This window comes from Leptosomus discolor, chromosome 7 (assembly GCF_034619465.1).
Source record: "Leptosomus discolor isolate bLepDis1 chromosome 7, bLepDis1.hap2, whole genome shotgun sequence".
Classification (NCBI taxonomy): Eukaryota; Metazoa; Chordata; class Aves; order Leptosomiformes; family Leptosomidae; genus Leptosomus; species Leptosomus discolor.
The window spans coordinates 16,915,834-16,936,371 of NC_141397.1; the positions used below are offsets into that span (position 1 = coordinate 16,915,834).

The 20,538-nt window shown below is 42.1% G+C and overlaps 1 protein-coding gene across 1 annotated transcript; it reads left to right on the forward strand.

Moving 5' to 3' along the window:
- The first annotated feature begins 1,553 nt into the window (after positions 1-1,553).
- Positions 1,554-7,491, forward strand: OXSM (3-oxoacyl-ACP synthase, mitochondrial). Its single transcript, XM_086468258.1, has 3 exons — positions 1,554-1,591; positions 3,220-4,237; positions 7,022-7,491. Exons 2-3 carry the CDS (start codon positions 3,255-3,257, stop codon positions 7,422-7,424), a joined length of 1,386 nt encoding a protein of 461 aa, XP_086324384.1. The 5' UTR covers positions 1,554-1,591; positions 3,220-3,254; the 3' UTR covers positions 7,425-7,491.
- Positions 7,492-20,538: the final 13,047 nt, after the last annotated feature.

Here is a 20,538-nt window from a genome sequence, read left to right on the forward strand (position 1 = left end):
AACAACAAATGGTTTACTTTTGTGTATTGGTGCTGTTGGCATATTGGTACATGTATTTTCAAAACATTCCTGTAAAGTCAATGATCAACTTACCTTTCTTTATCTCTGTCTTCTCTATCGGTATTTCAGCATCCATGTAGAGGAGCACACTTTCATAGAATCATTTAGGTTGGAAAAGACCCTTAAGATTATGGAGTACAACTGTTAACCTAGCGCTGCCAAGTCCACCACTAAACCGTGTCCCTAAGCGCCACATCTACACGTCTTTTAAACACCTCCAGGGATGGTGACTCCACCACTTCCCTGGGCAGCCTGTTCCAGTGCTTGACAACCCTTTCCGTGAAGAAATTTTTCCTAATGTCCAGTCTAAACCTTCCCTGGCACAACTTGAGGCCATTTCCTCTTGCCCTATCGCTTGTTACTTGGAAGAGACTGACCCCCACCTCGCTACAACCTCCTCAGGTAGTTGTAGAGAGTGATAAGGTCTTCCCTCAGGCTCCTCTTCTCCAGGCTGAACAGCCCCAGTTCCCTCAGATGTGCCTCATAAGACCTGTCCTCCAGACCCTTCACCAGTTTTGTTGCCCTTCTCTGGACATGCTCCGGCACCTCAATGTCCTTCTTGTAGTGATGGGCCCAAAACTGCACACAGTATTTGAGGTGCAGCCTCACCAGTGCTGAGTACAGGGGCACGTTCACCTCCCTACTCCTGCTGGCCATGCTGTTCCTGATACAGGCCAGGATGCTGTTGGCTTCCTTGGCCACCTGGGCACACTGCTGGCTCATGTTCAGCCGGCTGTCGACCAGGTCCTTTTCCACCAGGAATGTGACAGCTAAGTTGGGAGCTTGTGAGGAGGATGGGGATCTGAGGGGTGCAGATAGCAGAGCAGGGATCAGATGAGGACTGGGACCAGAGCAAGGGCACAAAGCGTAGGCAGGAACTGTGCTCAGGCGTTAGTTGTGGGGGAATGTAACATGGCCCTGGAAGAGGCTGCAGGGCCCTGTGGAGCTCCTCAGGCAGGGCTGCGTGACGGCCCTGAACGGCACGGCTCTGTACCGTTCACCGCCGGAGCGTTGACACTTCCCACCAGCTCGGTGACGAAAGGTGTTGCAGTGCGCGCGCAGCATTAAGGAAACCGATGGGAAACGCCAAGGTTTCCCTCACGACCTCAGCGTTATCCTCCTGCGCTATTCCACGGAGACCGTGGGTTCGTCTGGGCCTTTTTAGCTTTTTTAACTCTTCCTTTACGTGTTTCAAACGCGTGGTTTGGGGGAGGAAGTGATTCCTTTGCCTCTTCCCGCTCCAGGGGCTCGCTGCCCGCCCGCACCGGCTGCCTCGGGGCCGGACCGGGCGCCACGGCCGCCCTTCCCGCGCCAGCAGCGAGCAGCGCCCCCGGGCCGTGCAGTCCACCGCCGAGTTACCGATTCGCTCGCGCGGCTCCTCACCAATCGTGACATCGGGGATCGGCTACAAAGCCGTCGCGTGCCCCCCCCCACCCCCTCGTCTCCCGGGTGGTGCGGCCCCGCGCCGTCGGAACGCGAGAGGGAGGCAGAGCCAACCATCGCGGAGCGGGGGGGTGCGCGGCCGGCGGAGGTACCGCTGCGGGCACGGCGGAGGGAGGCGGGGGCTCGCCGGCCCCTGCCGGGAGGGGAAGGGCTCCCCGCGCCGGCGGGGCCGCGGGAGAGGCTGCCCCTAGCGGCGCCGGGCGGGGGGGCCATGGCGGCCCCGGCGGCCGCGGCCGAAAGCGGAGGTGGCGCGGGCGAGTCCCGTGCCGTCAGGGTTTAAACTCCTGGTTTCGCCATGAAGAGTAGTTAATGACCTTCAAACACCCGGTGGCGGCCGGTAGCTCTTGTTCCCGGGGAGAAGTTGTCCCCCGCTTGTTTTGCTCCTCGGTGCGCGCAGCTTGGGTCAGACAAGGCCTCCTAACTATTTTATAGCGGTTGACCACATTTTATTAAAAGCTGTGTGCGGCTGTTAGGCACATGCTGCTTTAAGGACCTCTGCAGTTACATTTTATATATATATATATATAGCCTCTTCTTATAAAATCCAGGCTAAGTGGCTCAAAAAATTCAAATGGCAAGTTTGGGTCACGATTTACAGCAGAGTGCTTTATAAAACCCGTCTGCATTAGTAAGTGGTACTTCTAGGTTCTATTCATTAATAACACTGCTGTGTACTGGTGCTGCCACAGGCAAGAGCAGGTCCGTGTGTTCTGGCAGGGTGTGTTAGTCCCGCGGCCCCGTACGGGCCTGTACAGCTCCGTGTATTTTACCAAAGACCTGGCGATGCAAAGTTGCCCTTTTTATGCAGCAAAAAGCAGGTGCCCTGTTGAAGTTGGTGTCGCAGGTGTTGACAGAGCTGTGCTGCAGCCACTGCCCTGCTGCGGCGTGCCAGGGGCCTGCGGTCAGACCAGCTCCCAACATGGCGGTGGCCAAGGCAAGGCGAGAGACAGGGGCTATGGCACAGTGCTGCGGCGTTAATCCCTGGCATGGTCCTCTCATCCCGCCTGAAGTACTTGTGCTCTACAGCAGCCTTCTGCCGTCACTTGACACGGCTCGCACAGTGTACATTCAACTTCAAGGGAGGTCGTGGTGTGGTACATCTTGCTCAAACGCACTTGAGGTTCTGTCCCCTGGCAGTCTGAATGCCCCAAGGCTGATAAAGTGTAGGTGGAGGTGGAAAGATGAGGAGTCATGTCCAAGATATGTGATTGCCTTGGTGGCAGAACCAGGAAGAGTTTCTTGATTCCTTTGGTTCTGAGCTTTCTAGACATGCTGCCTGACATAAAGGTTGAGATGATGACATCCTTGACATGATAATGGTAGGACATGCACTTTTGAGTGAAGACACGCTTCCTTCTTTAGAAGAATGAAGCTGTTAATGCTCGTTGTTGATACCTCCAGTGAGCTGGTGGTTGAAGCCCTGGGGCGAGTTTAGCAGCAAAACTGGTGTGCCTCGCAATCCACAGTGGTGCAAAGTCATAGTAGCAGCTTAAGCTAGAAGAGCCCACTAGAGGCATTCACAAAGTGCACATGTTTCTATGCCCTGCCTGCCGTAACACATACTATTTCTGATTACAGACATGGAAGCTACCTCCCTTCCTGGAGGGTTGAAAATAGGCTTTAATGTAAAAAGCAGGTTATTAATTTAGCGTACTTGGAATGTTGTTCACATTGGCTGCTTTATTGTTGTGTTTGTGTCTTTTTTTTTTCCCTCAGTTACAAGAATGTACTTGAAGTGACTGTTTTCCACCATGTTCTCACAGTGCTCGTGGGATCTGTTGAAGATTGCTAATCTTCATCTCCAGAATCTGAATTTAAATCTGTGGTTACGAAACCACGCAAGAGCTTTCAGCAAGTCACTGCCTGCATGTCGAAGGAGAGTAGTTGTTACAGGCATTGGGTTGGTGTCTCCTCTTGGTGTGGGGACTCAGTTTGTGTGGAAGCGCCTTCTCCAAGGAGACAGTGGGATTGCATCGCTAGATGGGGAAGAATATGCAGGCATCCCATGTAAAGTTGCTGCTTGTGTGCCAAGAGGAAACGAGGAGGGCCAGTTCAGTGAAGAAAGCTTTGTGTCAAAGTCAGAGATCAAATCCATGAGTTCTGCCACTGTGATGGCCATCAGTGCAGCAGAGCTAGCCATGAAGGACTCCGGCTGGTCTCCCCAGTCTGAACAGGACCGCTTAAGTGCCGGAGTGGCAATTGGGATGGGAATGGTTCCGCTGGAAGAAATTTCTGATACAGCTGCTTTATTTAAGACAAAGGGTTACAACAAGGTCAGCCCATTCTTTGTCCCAAAGATTTTAGTCAATATGGCAGCAGGGCAGATCAGCATTAAATACCAACTGAAAGGGCCAAATCATGCTGTGTCAACTGCTTGTACCACAGGCGCACATGCTGTTGGAGACTCCTTTAGATTCATTGCTGCTGGTGATGCTGATGTCATGTTGGCTGGAGGGACTGAGGCTTGCATTAGTCCTTTGTCCTTGGCTGGATTTGCCAGAGCTCGGGCCCTCAGCACAAGTTTTAACTCAAGCCCTAAAATGGCGTGTCGACCATTTGATTCGCAGAGAGAAGGGTTTGTAATGGGAGAGGGTGCTGCTGTGCTGGTCTTGGAAGAGTATGAACACGCGGCACAAAGAGGTGCTAGGATCTATGCAGAAGTCTTAGGTTATGGACTGTCTGGTGATGCTTGCCACATAACAGCACCTAATCCAGAGGGAGATGGTGCATTCAGGTAAGAACTGTATGTTGATTATGATGGCTACTTCATATGTTAATTATGGTGGGTACATGTGTTTCTGTTATTGTATACTTTTCCTAGAGAAATGCTATTCAGTCTTGAATTAATATTCCAAAGGCCTGAAAACTTATTTTGAAAAATGAAAGATCTTCTGGTAAGGTTTTGCCACAATTTTATCTTTTTAGTAACGAGGTGAAGGCCAGTTCTTGCTAGAATCAGCCTTTTTGCACAGAGTTATGAAAACTTGTGCAATGTGAAAGTAATTTGCGTTTAGTGCCTACAGCTGTTTGTACAAATAAGTCTTGACGGAAACCTCTTTTTTAAGATTTTTGTGGTACCATAGAACCTTTTCAGGTTCTCCTGCACTCTTTGTCCATAGAGAAGACAGACCTCACTGTAGAAGCAGATCATTTGTTGTGGTCTGAAAAGAGAATAGCGTTCCTAAAGAAATCTAAAGTGATGAAAGCTGTAGAATACTTGGAGGATCTGGTTTGTAAGAATAATTACCGCCCATTAATTAGTGTTAATTGTGGCTATTCTTATTTCAAAAATACTTTGTCTCTTCCTAGGGAAAGTATTTAGGTCATATGCCAGTGCTACAATCATGTTTAAATACTTCATGCTGATGCAGCTAAGAATGTTGGTAGAGTGGCATAGCAGAAATACACTTTATTACTGTCTAGTGAGATGGTAAAGCTTCATCATTGTTAATCTCATCAAAACCAGTTCACTAGTAGATTATACTAATCTAATCTTTATGATTGACCTAATTAAATTGTCAGTTAAATGACATATGTAAGTGTATGTACTATTTGTGAGCTTTGTGTGGGCTGAATGCTATTGCTGGCATTGGAATCTTCAGTAACGATTTAGTTTGCGTTACTCTGGATGTATGTGAATATTTAATAATGAAATTCGATATATCACTGCACAAATAGATCAAACTTCTGCATGGTATTGTAAAGCTGTGTTTGCATCTTTATTGGATTAACAGATTTTTCAAGCAGTGTAATATACCAGATTTCCCTCTATGCTACTGGACTCATATTTAATTGTTCTGCAGACTTAGGTGTGAGTTGAGTAATCAGGAGTATCTTATCTCAGATTTTCAGACTTGTTTACCCTTGAGATGATATGGCAATATATTGTAACAGAATTTTTGTATATTTTATGATTGCAGTAACATATAAATTAAATTCACAGTGGGAAGTAGTTGAAAGTTAATCTTGGTATCTCCAAAATGCTGAGCCTTTCCACCCCTGAGATGAGGTAATACATTTTAATACAGTCTTCAAACCAGTATTTCATTACTGCAGTGGTGTATGAATTAAATCTGAAATGTATTCACTTCTCTTACGTTTCTGTGGGAATTTTATTTGCCACGTCAAAATATTTCAAGGGAATGTATTTTTTTGTCATCTTCTAATAACTACTTCAGTTGGAGACTAATACATATCTTGGAACAAACCTGCAGGAAAGGAGAGGCAAAGCCAGGCTCAGAAGTGTGGTTATAAAGAGTGTTCTACACAATTAATCTGTTACCTCCTTAAATAAATATGTTCCTTGCAGCTGATATATTTAACTAAATTAATGTATCTGTTTCCCTCACAGTTGATCAGTGGTCTTTTTTGCTTCAGCGTTGACAAACTATGTAGTGACAGTGACCGTCACTGGCCTCCAGCCTAAGCTAAGCTGGATGCTTCTGAGGGCAGAAGGCTCTACTGGAGATATTTAAATTTGACCAGCAGCCTGTGCTGTCTTTTTTTTGAGCTTCTTTTTTATGTACTTATTTTTCATAAATTTCAAAAGAGTCAATGGTGGTTTGCTCAGAGATAGTTCATTAAGCTGTATGTGCAAGGAGATACGTGTGATTCATACCCTTCTTTCTGTGGGAAATCTGTGAGAAAATCACAGTATAGAGCTGTATCGATCTTTCTGTGATTTTCATAAGAGAGTGTGTTTTGTAGAGGCAGTCACAGTCCACAGGTCATCAGGAGTCAGAATGGAACATCTGGTGTCGGAGCTGAAGAGTGTCACTTTCAGTAAATTTCATTTTATATATAAGAATTTGTGCAGTCCCCCTGCTGCTTCAGGGGCAAGGACATCTAGCCTCTGGACAGCATGCAGAAGAAGCTCACGAGGAGGATGACTGCAAAATTTTTTCTTTCGTTTCCCAATATTTTTGTTTGCTAGAGCAATTTTTATTCCTAATTCCCTAATACTGTAAAAATTAGGGAAATAAAAGGTAAAAACTAGGGAATCTTCACTTAGAATGGGAAGGGGATTTTTTTGACCACTGTACTGAATGTTACATTACTGCATTGCTACACTAAAGAAACAGAGGGAACCTATATTTTTGTAATAATTTCAGGTAGTTATTTCTCTCTGAAATGTTTTCAAATTTTGCATTGAAAAAGGTCTTTGATATATTAATGTAGTCTGTAGAGATGGTTTGTTATATCTTCTTTCTTTCTCTTTGCATTTTTCCCAACTGTGGAATTTTTAGCAGCATGTCTGATTTTATAGTGGGCCTCACCACTACTGTCTTTCTCGAGTTCCTAAATGAAGATGCTAGTGCGTTTAGTTAGATGTATCCATCTCTTGACATTTACATCTCTGGTAAAGTATGTCATGCAGATTTTTGCATTTGATAAACATTTTAAAAGACCCTGTACTTTTGCTTATGGTTTGTACATGTGTGTTAGTGACAAAAATACAATGGGAAATTCAGCATTCTGCTTTGTTTGGGTTTTTTTTGTTTTTTTTTTTTTCCGTTAGGTGCATGTCTGCAGCAATAAGAGATTCTGGGATCAAACCTGAAGACATAACATATGTCAATGCACATGCAACTTCTACACCTCTAGGAGATGCTGCTGAGAATCAAGCAATCAAGAGACTTTTTAAAGATCATTCACATAATATTGCAGTTTCCTCAACAAAAGGAGCAACAGGACATCTCTTGGGGGCTGCAGGAGCTATTGAAGCAGCTTTTACTGCACTGTCCTGTTACCATGGAGTTTTGCCACCTACTCTAAACTTACAGAAAACAGAGGCAGAGTTTGATCTCAATTATGTTCCATTAACAGCTCAGGAGTGGAAAACTGAAAAACGGCGTATAGCACTCACAAATTCATTTGGCTTTGGTGGTACTAATGCAACTTTATGCTTTGCAAGTGTTTGACTTATGCTGTGGATGTTGTGAAACATGGCCCTGACAATGATTTTGTGTCCTGCCACCCTTGGTATGTACTGTGATCTTTTCACAGCTTTGAGAATTGCTCGTTTATTAGGTAACAACTTTATTCACCCTAACATTTACATCAGCAATTCCTTTAGGAAGAGGGAACTTATTTTACTCATTTTAATAAAAATAAATAAAAGATCTGTTCTTTCTGTGGTAGAGAAGTTTTTGTTCTTGACTGGAAGAGGAGACATTGATCATTCTGTGGTTTTACTTCATTAGAATAGATTTTTCATATGCATGTGGGACAGAAATTACTTGGAAACGTTTATGCGAAAGGAAGGCTGGCTAACAAGTTAGGACTGGACAGTCGCGACTTGATGACTTACTGTATGATGACACAAGGTTTATGACTGAGCTCTCCTTTGTTACAGGTTGCATTTATATTCTGCCTTGTTCCTCATTGTAAGTTGTTTCAAATATAGACTTCTGCACATTCTTCCACATAGATGATGTTCAGGAGACAATAATATAGAAGTTTGTAAGATTTCTGACAGTAGTTCATTTTCTTTTTGGTGTTATTAATTTCCATATATTGTGTTACTTCACTAGCCGTGGCATGGAATGGTAACAGTGAAGTATGCATACAGCGTGGCCTATACATCTTCCATGTGGCACAGGGATGGAATTAGTAGGTGATAACCTGTTCTGTTCAGAAATTTTGGACAAGAATAGCAAGGTGAATATTCAAGTATGGTACTGAGGGTTTAAAAGGTAGTTGCAAAGAAAGGAAAAAGGCTCTTGAAACCACTGGTTTTTCTGTCAAAATGGAAAAATAGAACTAGCCAACTTGGAAAAATAAGGAATCTTTTATCCAAAAAAACCCCCGACCATATGCGAGAAATAAATCTGGGTCTTGTGTTGAGGGTGAGAAAGGGGAAGAAAGAGAACAGGAAATGACATTATACCTGAAGCTGATATATTGTCAGTGATTTAGGTTGTCTCTTTGCAAAGAACAAGTAAAGGACTTTGTCTGTTCCTTCTGGCACCAGTCAGCATCTTAGCCAAGAGGTGCCTCGATTGATAGCACAGATGTGAGTGAAGTCGGACATTCCTATTGGTGGGTTTGTTCATTAAAAGACTTTTCACCAGTTTTCTTTTTGAAAATGTCAGTCTTAGCCTTTGACCTGTGTAAGTGGAGGCAAAATAACTCACTGGATTTAAACATATAAAGCAGCTATACTATAAGCAAATTTCTTTCTGGAGAGACTACTAATGGGCTATTATGAGGCTTAGCACTACCCTGAAACCTCATTATTTATACAAATGGTCTGAATGCTGATATGGAACAGCATAATTTTTGCATTTGCTGTCTTTACTGAATAGAAAGTTAAAGAGAATAATGAGAAAAATGCAGTCGGAGAATGATTAAGACTCTTTCAGAAGCTGAGCTCATACAGAACAATGCAGTCCAAAATAGATTAATGACTAATAAGCCTGGAAGTAAAATAATATATTACGAAAGGGAAAATATAAAAGCATACAAACTAGAGAGAGTATGGGAATTTGCTGTTGGGAAAAATACCTACAAGCCTCTAAGCTTGTGATAATTAATATTAGCAGTACAATGAATGAGGCTCTGGATTTCATGCAATATAAAAGGCAGAATATAAAATTCAACATTGCTGTCTGCAAATTATATGCAAAAAGGAATTGATTTAAAGCATCAGCCTCCAGGAGAGAGCTAGCAGCAGGGTTGTGAATTTGGAGGAAATCATCCAGTGAGTTTCTTCTGGAGATAATATTTTTTCAGGTAGTTGTAATCCAAGGTAGAATGTGGGAAGACTAGATAGTGCCGCATTATTGTGGACCTGAAGTAGTCTAACTGAAGTCACCCAATCTTGTTACATAGCTGCAGACCTGCAATTAATACTGTGACAGAGAGATATGCTTCCCTTTCCCTCTGATAGCAGAGATTGTGGCCCCAGGAGTGTTGGGTGCATACACTTGTGTACCAACCATGAAAAGACAGATTATGCTGTCACACAGAAAAATGAAACAGAAACTGAAATGATTAAAAGATCTTTCTCCTCACTTCAGCTCATTGTGATTTAATCATCTGCTGCAGGTAACCCTTAAACCATGAAAGCTTTGTGACAATAGTTATTTAGGTGTTTTGATTATGGATAATTTTAACAGGCCTAGATGCAGTAGTAAATGGTGTGCTCTGTAGGGAATTAAGAATTTTAAAAAATGGATAGAGCCAAAGTTTAACCCCTGTCTATTGAATTTTGTTTGTATAGGTTTCATTTTTATGTACTTGTTTGGAGTCATCTTTTTTTTATCACATACCCCACTGAGCTGATCAGGGACTACTGGATATTTCTATCAAGATCACATAGGCTCTTCAGTTTAATCAGCATAGATTGGCTCATCTGAGATTAGAAATGATTCTGTATATATCACATTTTATGAATATACCTTTAGTTCCTTTTTTTTTTTTTTTTAGAAGAAGACAGACTTCCATTTATTTTCTAAAGCTAGCATCAGTGACAGAAAAAAAAAAAACAACCTAGGATGAATTTTATGGCCTAAGCGAAATGTATAATAGTTTCTGCTTGGACAGTAGACACCACTCTGACTTTTGTAATGATGATTAATTTAAGTTGGTGGAAAGCCAATTTTCTACCCAGGTTATTGAACTGTAAAGAAATATGCCAGTATCAATCCCTTATAGTCAGTACCTCTGTGCAGGAGGCACAATAATGTTAGTATGACAGCTAATATACAGGAATACCAACCTGGTAGTATATAAGGCTGTTGCAGCCCAAGGTCTCTGTAAAAATATGTTAGTAGGAGTGAAGTGAAATAAAATAGTAATAAGAAGGATTGAAAAAAGACCTATGTTTGCAAAAAGCAAAAGAAATGCAAAATAGGAACTATAATTGAAAAAGAGAATACTTTTTAATGTGGGTCTTGTAGTTCTAGAGTGCTATAAAGCAGTTCAGATGTTAAATAGCCTGACATCCATGCATTAGTTAATACGGTTTTGTAGTTTCTCTTTTTTATCATCGCCAGGTGTTAAATGTTATTGCTCTAAGCAGTGATCAGTTGTTGTTTCATGCCTAATGGACTGTTTCCCAGAGTTCAGAATGCCATCAAGCACACTCTGGGCTGAAACAAGACATAAAAGTTCTTTTAGGAGTTAAATTAGGAGTTAATTCTCATAATGTTTTGAGTTTTCTGGAAGAAAGAAAAAAAGCAGTTGGGTTGCTGATGTGGCTTGCTGTGGAATATTTACAGAGAAAAAGTTCTGAAAGTTTTTTTTTGAAAGGAGCCGTTGTAATGTCTGTTTTCTCCTGAGGATTTTTTTCCAGGATTGGTGTTTATGGCCTAGGGAGGCTTACACACAACTTGGTATCATCTATCCATACTTGATGTGAAATTTCATTAGTGTAGGCAAATTACTCTTAACACATGCCCTTCTTAGCAGAGTACTTGGAGATGGAGTTTATAGAAATAGCTCTCACTGAATTTCTTTCAATAACACAGAGAGAGGAAATGACCTTTACTTGAAGGATTCAGATTAATTTAGAAGTAGTTAAAAAAAAAGAAAAAGATTTGAGAGCCAGAAGTGCCAAGAGAAGCAGATTCCTGAAACTGTTAGCAAATTGAACAGGGTGTCTACCACTGCAAGAAAGTCAAGAGTAGTAGTTTTTCTATTCATATTTGGTTGAGACATTCTCTTTGTAATTCAGCAATGTAAGGTGGAATGAGAATAGAGAACATCTTTGCTCTGTGTTAGGCAGCTCGAATGTGTGTGGAAGAGTGTTCAGAATAACAATTGTTGAAGCCCTTGAAAATAACAGAACATAGTCCCCCAGAGGCAACTGTAATATCCAACAAACTAGGTGAAGTTACTGCTGGATGCATTTGGGATTCTCTCCAATGTCATGCTTATAATGGGAGCAAACAGTTTGGCCTTTGTTCAGGTAATTAGTCTTTGTTCCTCCTCTGACTGGCAATGAAGGTGCTGATTGTGGTGGTTTTGTTTTGAATGTGAGTGTCTGTGGGGAAATGAACTGACAAGAAAAAGATCTCACTCCCGTGGGTCACCTTGCCTGAAATAGTCATGCTTACTGAAGACCTTGGCTGTATTTACTGTTTAGATGCACAGATCTCACTGGGCCCCTAGGAAGAACTTATACCTGGTCACCATGTCATTGGGACATTCTCATTTCTGTACTGAATGATTTGTCCTGGTCTGCTGGCACTGTGGGATAACATTGTCCTCTTCTGAAGGAAATAAAAAAGAAAGCATTGTGCTTCACACTGTATTTGTGAGCTCAGGGTTTACTGGCTGACAGCCAGGTTCATTTGCCAGCACACTGATCTGTATTGGGATGTTATGGATTCCAGTCCTGCACTGGGCCAAATCAGTCTGTGCTTCATGGGGGATGCTATGGGGTAGGTTTAAGAAGCGGTAAGCTTTAGCATTTCTGGAAAGAAGTTCAATGTTTTTGCCACTTAATTCCAGTAAGTCTCCAGAGGAAACCTTAAAAATCCCCTATTTACAGAGTGTTCTGGCCATGCTCAGTATAACAGACTCCAGAGGCTTTTTCACTGCTAGTATATGTTCTTGAAGAGATGGGCTTACCAGGGTGTTGGTGTCTGTGACACCTAGTGACCAAAGGACCATGTCAGAACAGTTTCAGACCACCTAAAGCCTGTTCCCTGTATCATGTGGTGCCTGGAGAGCTGCTCCTACTGACACGATTTTAAAACACTTCCCGTGATTTCAGATATGAATGGTATTAAACACTTAAAACCATAATCAACTGTTGATCCTATGGGAGGAAATTGAAGAGATCTGTTTGAAGCTGCTTCTTTGCGAAGTAGCTGTTTCTGCCCTGAGCACTACTGTTTGTCCACCTCTAACAGATGACACTGGGGTACCAGTGCAGAGCCATCAGAAACCACAGAAGAGCAGAGAGTTCTGAAACTGGGCAAAACTGGTGAGCCTCTACCTACTGAGAGCAGCCACTCCTGCTCTCCAAATGCGAATAAAACTCAGTTGGGCTTGACTGGTTAGCCTTAGGGTTAAGATTAGGGTTTGACTGAGGGTACGTCCATATGTGTAGTTTTGCGTGAAGACCTCTTTTATCCGTCTCAGAGGGACCCTTTTCCCTGGTGTCCTGCGATGGTTCCTCCCGAACGGAGAAAATCGGGCTAAATCAGGGTGACCACACGGTGTCAGCAAAATCTCAGTTTTCTGAGGAGCTCGGGCACCCACAGCCAGCTCAATGATTACCCTTAGTCATCCCTTTCCTTTTCAAACCACCACCCAGCCATTGTTTACAGAGGAATAGAGCAGGGAAAGGAAGAAAGACCCTAAACACACAACCCAGCCTTTGTTTTCCCCTTCATAACGCTCATCTGAGTTCCTCTGTGTGAATAAAAATCGAGTTTGGGCTGACTTGCTAAAGTGCACAGACTTCGGAGTGGTCAGCAGCTCTGTAAAGCAGTAATGTTACAGCATAAGGCAGGAGAAACACAGGTAGAACAGCAAAAAGGGGAAATTATTTCGTGTTTCTTAAGCAGCATATCCATACACAATTGCTGAAAGAAAGGAATCACAAGATTAAAGAAAAATAAATTGTTTTAAGATGTTTTAGTGCCTGGATGTCTTTGCTGAGACAGAGAAGGCAGGAGAGGTCCCTGTTGGCCCCAACCCTGAAGAGACCATAAAGTTTGAAAATACGCTGGGGGTAGCTTAATACTTGTTGCGACTCAGCTTTCTTGTTTTGGACCTTCTTCATAAGTGTCTTAAGACTACTTATTTTCTACAGTAAATTGTAAATGAATTGAGGCAGCTTAACAATCCTTCTACTTAACCAGATATTGAATGTGACAGCCATCATTTCTGCTCTTGTTCGTTTTCTGCTCTGGCTCCATCTCCTTGCACCTCTGTTCTGCATGGAGTGGCCTACAAGGCTGAAAGAAAGGAAGTCTCCTGGGAACTGTTTTGAAAGAAATTGCTAAATTGCATTCATAGGTAAATAACATTTATTGCATAATACTTGTTTAGAGGAAATAGGTAAAAGAAGGAAAGATTAAAAAAAAAAAAAGCAGTCGTTGCTCCTGCGTCATGCTTGTTTTTAATGGACCAGGTAAAATACACCCCCAAAAATTCATGAATTTGGCTCCAAAGACACTTTGGGTGTTTGAGACTGAATCCCAGACGTGCTTTGGTGGCAGAGGGAGATACTTTCTTCCATGGTTTCTTTAATGCAACTGCCAGGCACTGAGAGCAGACCCCTCCTGGTTGCAGGGCTCAGGGCTGGCTCAGGGCTGGCTCAGAGCTGGTGTAGTGGGGGCAGACCGTCCCGCTGAGGGGAGAGGCTCCAGGACTGACCTCTGCTTGTAGGAGCTGCTTTTGGCTGAAGCCATAGTACTTGGCCCTGCCAGAGCTGTAGCTCTGCCATGTTACAGCCAGGCCTGGGCTCGTCCATGTCCCCCGTGGTCTTGACCCAGATCTCGAACTGGACCCCCTCAAACCGGAGCCTGGATTGCCTGACCCCAAGATACCACCTCCAGAAGTGCTGCAGCTCCCCAAGGAAGGTCCTTCTCCCAGAGAGGCCATAGGCGGTGGTGGTCCCCATTCATGAAGCATGGGTCTCATGGGAGCATACTCAACCTGGGTTAATATCCCCAGGTTGACTCACAGTTGTCTAAGATGATGCAGCTTTAACAGCTAGTGCCACTCAACACCTGCACGCTAGGAGTGTTAGGGAGATCCTCCTAGGAAGGCTTTCAGGTCCTTTCCTGGCTTCCTTGGTCAAACTCTGCCTTCACTAAGTTGCAGAACTGCCATTGCCTTCAGTGGGAATAAGGCTGTCGGTCTGCTCAAGAGCTCCAGTGCTCTCAGAAACCTGCCTGTTGCTGCAGGTGTGTTTGTACAGTGACTTGCATTTCTCAGAGAAAAAAATCAGTCAGCTGAGAGAGCAAAGTAATTTTTTTTCTCCCAGATTTCTGGAGCATGTAACCTAAACCACTCCCCTCTGTACTAATATAAGACACAGTACACCCAGGACATAAGGATGGCTTTTTATTGACTCTAAGCTCTAACTAACCCTTTGAACATGTATGCATATGATTATGTATGTGTCAGGGCCCTGTGGGCACCTGTAGGCTGTGATTGCCCTGCGTGCCCTCAGATGGTACCCCACCCACATACCCTCTGCCCACTGCCCAGAAGCCCATTTAAGCTCAGACCCAGCACCCAGGCTTGGCTTGAACTATGTGATGTGGGTATATGTTTGTCTCTGTTCCAGTCCCCAGGTCCTCCTGAGTCCTGTCTGTACATCCTGCATTGGTGGTGGATCCTAGATTGTTTCCTGGCCTTTGGCTAGTGATTGCTATTTGTTGATGGGTCCTGTTGCTGATCATAAAAAATGGCAGATGTAATTAAGGAGACAAGGAAATCCTTGCCAAGAAGAGGCTAGCTTCACTGTACAGGTAGATAAGGTCAATTACAGTAATGTAATGGTTTCGTGTTTGCAATTTCAAGAGAAGAGCTGGTCTTAGCCCTAACCTGTATTCAGTTATTCTCTTCAGGTCTTTGATGGATAGACCACATCTAAGGACAGTGTTAGCAGTTGTATCGGTTTCTGCGTTTCATTAAGAATGTAATTTATTTTGGTATAGTGCCAAAGGACCCAGAATTGAGGCCTGGACTGCTGTGCTAGGTGGTGAACATGTATTCTTTTTCCAAGATCTAAGCAACTGGTACTGATCAAGGAGCTGTTCAGAAGATGAGACAGTGATGATCCTAACTGTGCTGCCGACTCTTTTAGCTCTCCAACCCTAGAAAGAAAATGTAAGCAGGACCTTCAAATTTTCTATATTCTACTCTGAAGTGTTAGAATGAAATTTAAAATACTGGATGCTTCTGACCAAGAACACTTTAGGATATTTGATCTTTGTTTTTTTGCTGGTGCTTAGGCTCTAACGTTACAGACAACTTGGAAATATATGTTGTGTTGAGTCTCTGGGATTACAGTTACTCATCTGTAGGTTTTTCCATAATTATGAAATTCACAGGGTTTGGGTTAGCAAGTAAAAAGAAAAATAAATTGTTCATTCCCAGTGTTTATTTAAACAGAAACACACTATCTATAACAGATGGAGAGTTCCAAGATTATTTTAGTGGTAGATTCTTTTCTCTTTGCTTAAATAAATTATTTGCCATATACACAAGTCAGGAATACTTGCTGAAGGAAACAGCATTAACTTTTTTGCTCTGATTCAAGAGGCCAAGCAAATAACGAAAGTGAAGGAGATTGAGATGCATAGACCAGAACAAAGTACTGGTTAAATAGGGATCTTAATAGTAGTATCTGAGAAGTTTTTAATTCCTTTAAACTGCTTTTTGTTTATGGTGGATTTTTGTCTTCAATGCATTTTCTTAAAATAAAATAATTCTGTGCTTTGTGATAGCTAGGCTGTTTCTGAGACAAAACACAATAGCAGGTACTGAACAAAGATTGAAGGCTGCACGGACAATCACAGAAGGATGCTAGTAGAATGAGCCTTTGAAAGCTGGTCTTGAAGGAATTCTACCAGTCTATACCATTCAGCCCTCCAGGTAATATAAGAGACTGCTGCAACTAGTTCTCTCCTCTTTCAGAGGAGTGGGGTTTTTTAAAGCTTAAAATTAATCTCTCATCTTAATACTCCTAGTTAGAACAAATATGGGATCAGCTGAGTAATGAGATGGCCAGACAGGTCTACCCTATTTTAAAAACATGTTTGTCCAAATTTATCTGTGACTTTAAAACTGCTCTACAAATAAAAAATAATTCTACTAAATTCAACAGTTAATATAAACCTGTACTGCTATTTTTCTGCATTTAGTCTTCCTCTCAGATCAACCACGTTGACAGAATCACAGAATCACAGAATGGTAGGGGTTGGAAGGGACCACTGGAGATCATCTAGTCAAACTCCCCTGCTAAAGCAGGTTCACCTCGAGCAGATTACACAGGGCTGCATCCAGGCAGGTTTTGAATATCTCTAGGGAAGGAGACTCCACAGCCTCCCTGGGCATCCTGTTCCAGTGCTCTGTCACTCTCAGAGTAAAGAAGTTCCTCCTCATGTTGAGGCAGAACTTCCTGTGCTCCAGTTTGTGCCCGTTGCCTCTTGTCCTGTCACTGGGCACCACTGAAAAGAGCCTGGCCCCGTCCTCTTGACACCCACCCTTTAGAATACCAACACTTGGAAAACAATGCTTTGATAGATCCATACAATATTGAGGTATATATTGGTCAAGAGTAAGACCTTTTGCACCTACCCTCAATGTTTTCCTTCTGACATTACATATTGTATGGTTAAGGACTTTTGGAATGGAATCTGACTCTCTGGCTCCACTCAATTTGTCTGAATTTGGTACCAATAAGTTGATTTCCGAGTAGCATGTTCTTCTAGGATAGAACTTTGGGGGTCTTGTTTGATTGAGCACTTCCAAGACCTCTGATGCGACGTGTCAGGGAGGGAAAGAACAACATCAGTTGCAATGGGGCAATAATGCTATTTGCTTTCTTGTGCACTGAAATTTACAATTTTATAAGGATATACAAAGCAGTTGTTAATCCTCAGTAGCATCCCTGCCCTGATCTATTTACTGCCTGAAGTCAGTGTCTCAGAGCCTGGTATGTTGTCATGAAGGCACATTCCCTCTGGTGCAACATCTCGTATTCTGTAGTGCTAATACTTTCTGCTCTTCTCTTGTTATCTGAGGATTTTTCCTTATTTCCCTGAGCATTTCTTCCTATAGCAATGATAGTCACAAATATTTTGTATGGAAGAGATCCTAAGCTATTAGAACTATCTAATGATCATGCTATAAAAAGCACTAAGTGAATTAGAGGCATACAAAATATCTGCCATGTATTTTCTTGCATTCAGGTTCAGATTAGAAGGAAAAATGCTGAATTACAAGAAAGGTTTTCTATAGTCTTCAAGATCAAGCAGGAAAGGAGATCTTTTCTTACAGGTATGAAAAAAAAGGTGGAATATGGAAGGGCATTGTAGAGATAAGTTTTCCAGTTTTTAGTTTTGGAGGAAAAAGCGTGACTCAGTTCCTCAGAACTGCTTTACAACAGTGTGCCCCCAGAGCTAGGGCCGAAACAATGGCATGGTAGAATCAAAAAGCAAGTCTTTCTTTTCCCATTTTGCTATTTTCAATGTCAGTGGTGCTTTGTACCACTGTGGTAAGTGAGTGAAATGTATGTTCATTGGAGTGATTGCAAGAATGGATAGTTTTACTAAAGGGAGTAATCAATGGTTTTTATTCCATGTGGTAAAGCCCAAAATGTATTTAAACCTTCCTTTTTAGTCTGCATGCATATTAACTTCCCTTGAACTTTAGGTATTCTTAGCCGTGATACATGCATGACAATGAATCTGCATATTATGCAACAGGTTTAAATTTAGCATGACATGTTGGGAGGCATAAATTTCCCACAGACCCATGCAGCTTTGTATCTGCCAAACTGACACTAATAGCTGCCAATTATTGCACAAAGAGATGTTGCTTGTTCAAAAAGAAAAAAAAAAATTCATTGTAAAGATTTAGAGTGAGATCCTAGACCCACTGATATCAGTGGGAGTTTTGCTGCTGAGATTTTAAAAAGCTGATGCTACCCTTCTATCAATTTTGAACAGATAATTAAATAGAGACGATATTTATCTACCAAGATTTAATGTCAAATGCTTAATATTATGCTTTTTGTGTGCAGTAGATGAAGTATTTTCTACTTTTAACAGGCTTACCTGAGAAAATAAAGCAAAATCTGTTTTATATTAAATGTGTTCACTTTCCATAACTTAAAAAGAAAAAGGAGAGAAAAAAAAAGAGAAAATCAATATAAGGCCACAGAAGCTCAAAACCTAGGATTATAAAAATGACACAGAATCAAATGAATTGTTACCCTTATCTCCAATAGTGCCTTTTCCCTTATTTTTTTAATGAGTTTTATTTGATTTTTCAAACTGTGGATAAAATCCTGGTAAAACTGGTGAAATTCTCACTGCATTGAAATGCGCCGGCATTACCATACTGTTATTTGTGATGTTGCGCTTGCTGTATTATGTGCTAACTGGAACCACTGGGTTAATTAAAATCAGTAAGTAAATACCAATATTGGGGAAAGATTGTAAATTTGAGTGCCTGGCATTTGGTTTCTACAAAACTGAAATATCCAATAGGAAAATGTTGATAGGCTGAAACATCAGTTTTTCACTGAGAAAATATTTTGAATCCATTTGTCAGTGTGTCTGCCTGAAGTGCTGTAGTACACTATGTAAAGGCACATCCCTCCTCTTCGCCATAGTCTGGCCTCTTTCTGTATGAAACAAGGCAGCACTTTGTCCTGTGTTCAGCTACTACCTGCATCAAGGGAGTGCTGTGACACAGCAGTCCGGTTGGAAGGTCCAGGCTGTGAGGGATGCCAGCTTCATTTCCCTGGAGGCTATAAGTGCAATAAAAGCATTTTAGGCTTGAGTTCCAACAACATGTTTTGACACCTTGAGATTTGGAGGGAGGGAGGGAACAACTTCACATTCAGTAAAAATTGGAAGTACTTCACCATCTTATTCTGCCTTGAGGTGGAAACAAATGCTCATGGATCAGAATTTCCTAATGGAAGAGAAATCCCAATTTCTGATAAACTTTGTATTTTAAAATGTTCTCAAGCACAAGACTCTTATTTTTGAAAAAAACCTAAGTGTAATATCTGACCCTACAATGTACCCCATAATAATGAATCAGTATTTGTTTATTTCTCATTAGGTTTTATGTAAGCATTCTGTTTTTTCTGGGATAGAACCACAGCCCAGCCATGCTAGGCAGGCCATCAGCGGTTTTGAGTCAGCCGGGGCAGCTAACCTGTAGCCCATACCATAATGTTGTGGTCATTATAGAGGGGGAAGGTTTGCTGAGGGTAGAGTGCTCCTGTGGAGTTTCTGCTGAGGTTTCTCCTGCTCTTTCTCTTCATCTGGCTTTTCCCCAAGGACTGCTTTCTGGTCAGTTGTGATGGCTGGATATTCATCTGGCTGACTATAACTCTGTATATCCCTGTTGGTATTGGTGGTGTTTTCATTAAATCAGTTTCATTTCTGCCCATGGGTCTGCTCTGCTTTTTCCTGATTCCCCTCCCTGGCTGGTGAGGGGTTGTTGGGTGATAGAGTGGCTGCTATAGTTTAGCCCCAGGTACAGGCTAAATGTAGGCGGTGAGTCAAATTAATGTAACATTGGGCTATTCCTTTGGGGCTAGGCATTGGTAAAGAATTGCAGAAAATCTGTAGGCTTGTCCTTTCTGATTACTATGCCTTATAAACAGATTATGTCTGCAACTGACTTTAGATCTCTCTTGCTTAATGGATGCTCCTTTGACCTTGTTGTGAGACTGCCATCCCACTCTGTCTTCTTTTGACTAGCAACCTCTTATCACGCTTTGCTCAAAGCTTACTAGCCAGCTCTGTGCTTGTATGAGATGTTCCTTTTTTTTTCACAAATAAATACAAAAACCACAATCAGTCAAAGATTTCTTATGGTTCTGGGCTGGCTGGACACTTGTGGCTCCTGTTATGTGTCTAGCCTTGCTGGCATTTTCAAAATTTTGAGCTATGAGTCTTACAGTCACTTTACTAGTTGTTCGTCTTCATTCTTCTGGCTTCTGTTATCTTACAGTGAAATGAGCAGTCTTTCTGTGTATCTCTAAAGAAAATACTGAATATTTCAGTTCAGCCTCTCCACTAGCACACTCATGGTTTTCTTCAGCTACATTAACTTCTTTGATTTGGGCTAGTATATTTTACAGGCTTTTAATAGAGCTGTTTGGAGTTTTTAAGGGTTTGGGTGAAGAATATGCTTTTTTGTAGAACTTGGACATTTTCATGAAGTTGTAACAACTTTGGCAATGTTTTCTTGGGTGGAAGTGAATGGTGGAGGAACAAATGTAACTTATTTTCTATTCTTATAGAAGGTATGGTGCTTGTGGCACTGCACTTTGGAGATGTGGTTCACCTCCCAGCTCTAAACTGGAATTAATCT

Bases quoted from the DNA above. Each gene is read 5' to 3' on its own strand.
- OXSM (XM_086468258.1), top strand. From the start codon at position 3,255: ATGTTCTCACAGTGCTCGTGGGATCTGTTGAAGATTGCTAATCTTCAT. The intron at 4,238-7,021 runs GTAAGAACTGTA...TTTTTCCGTTAG, and splicing joins GAGGGAGATGGTGCATTCAG to GTGCATGTCTGCAGCAATAA.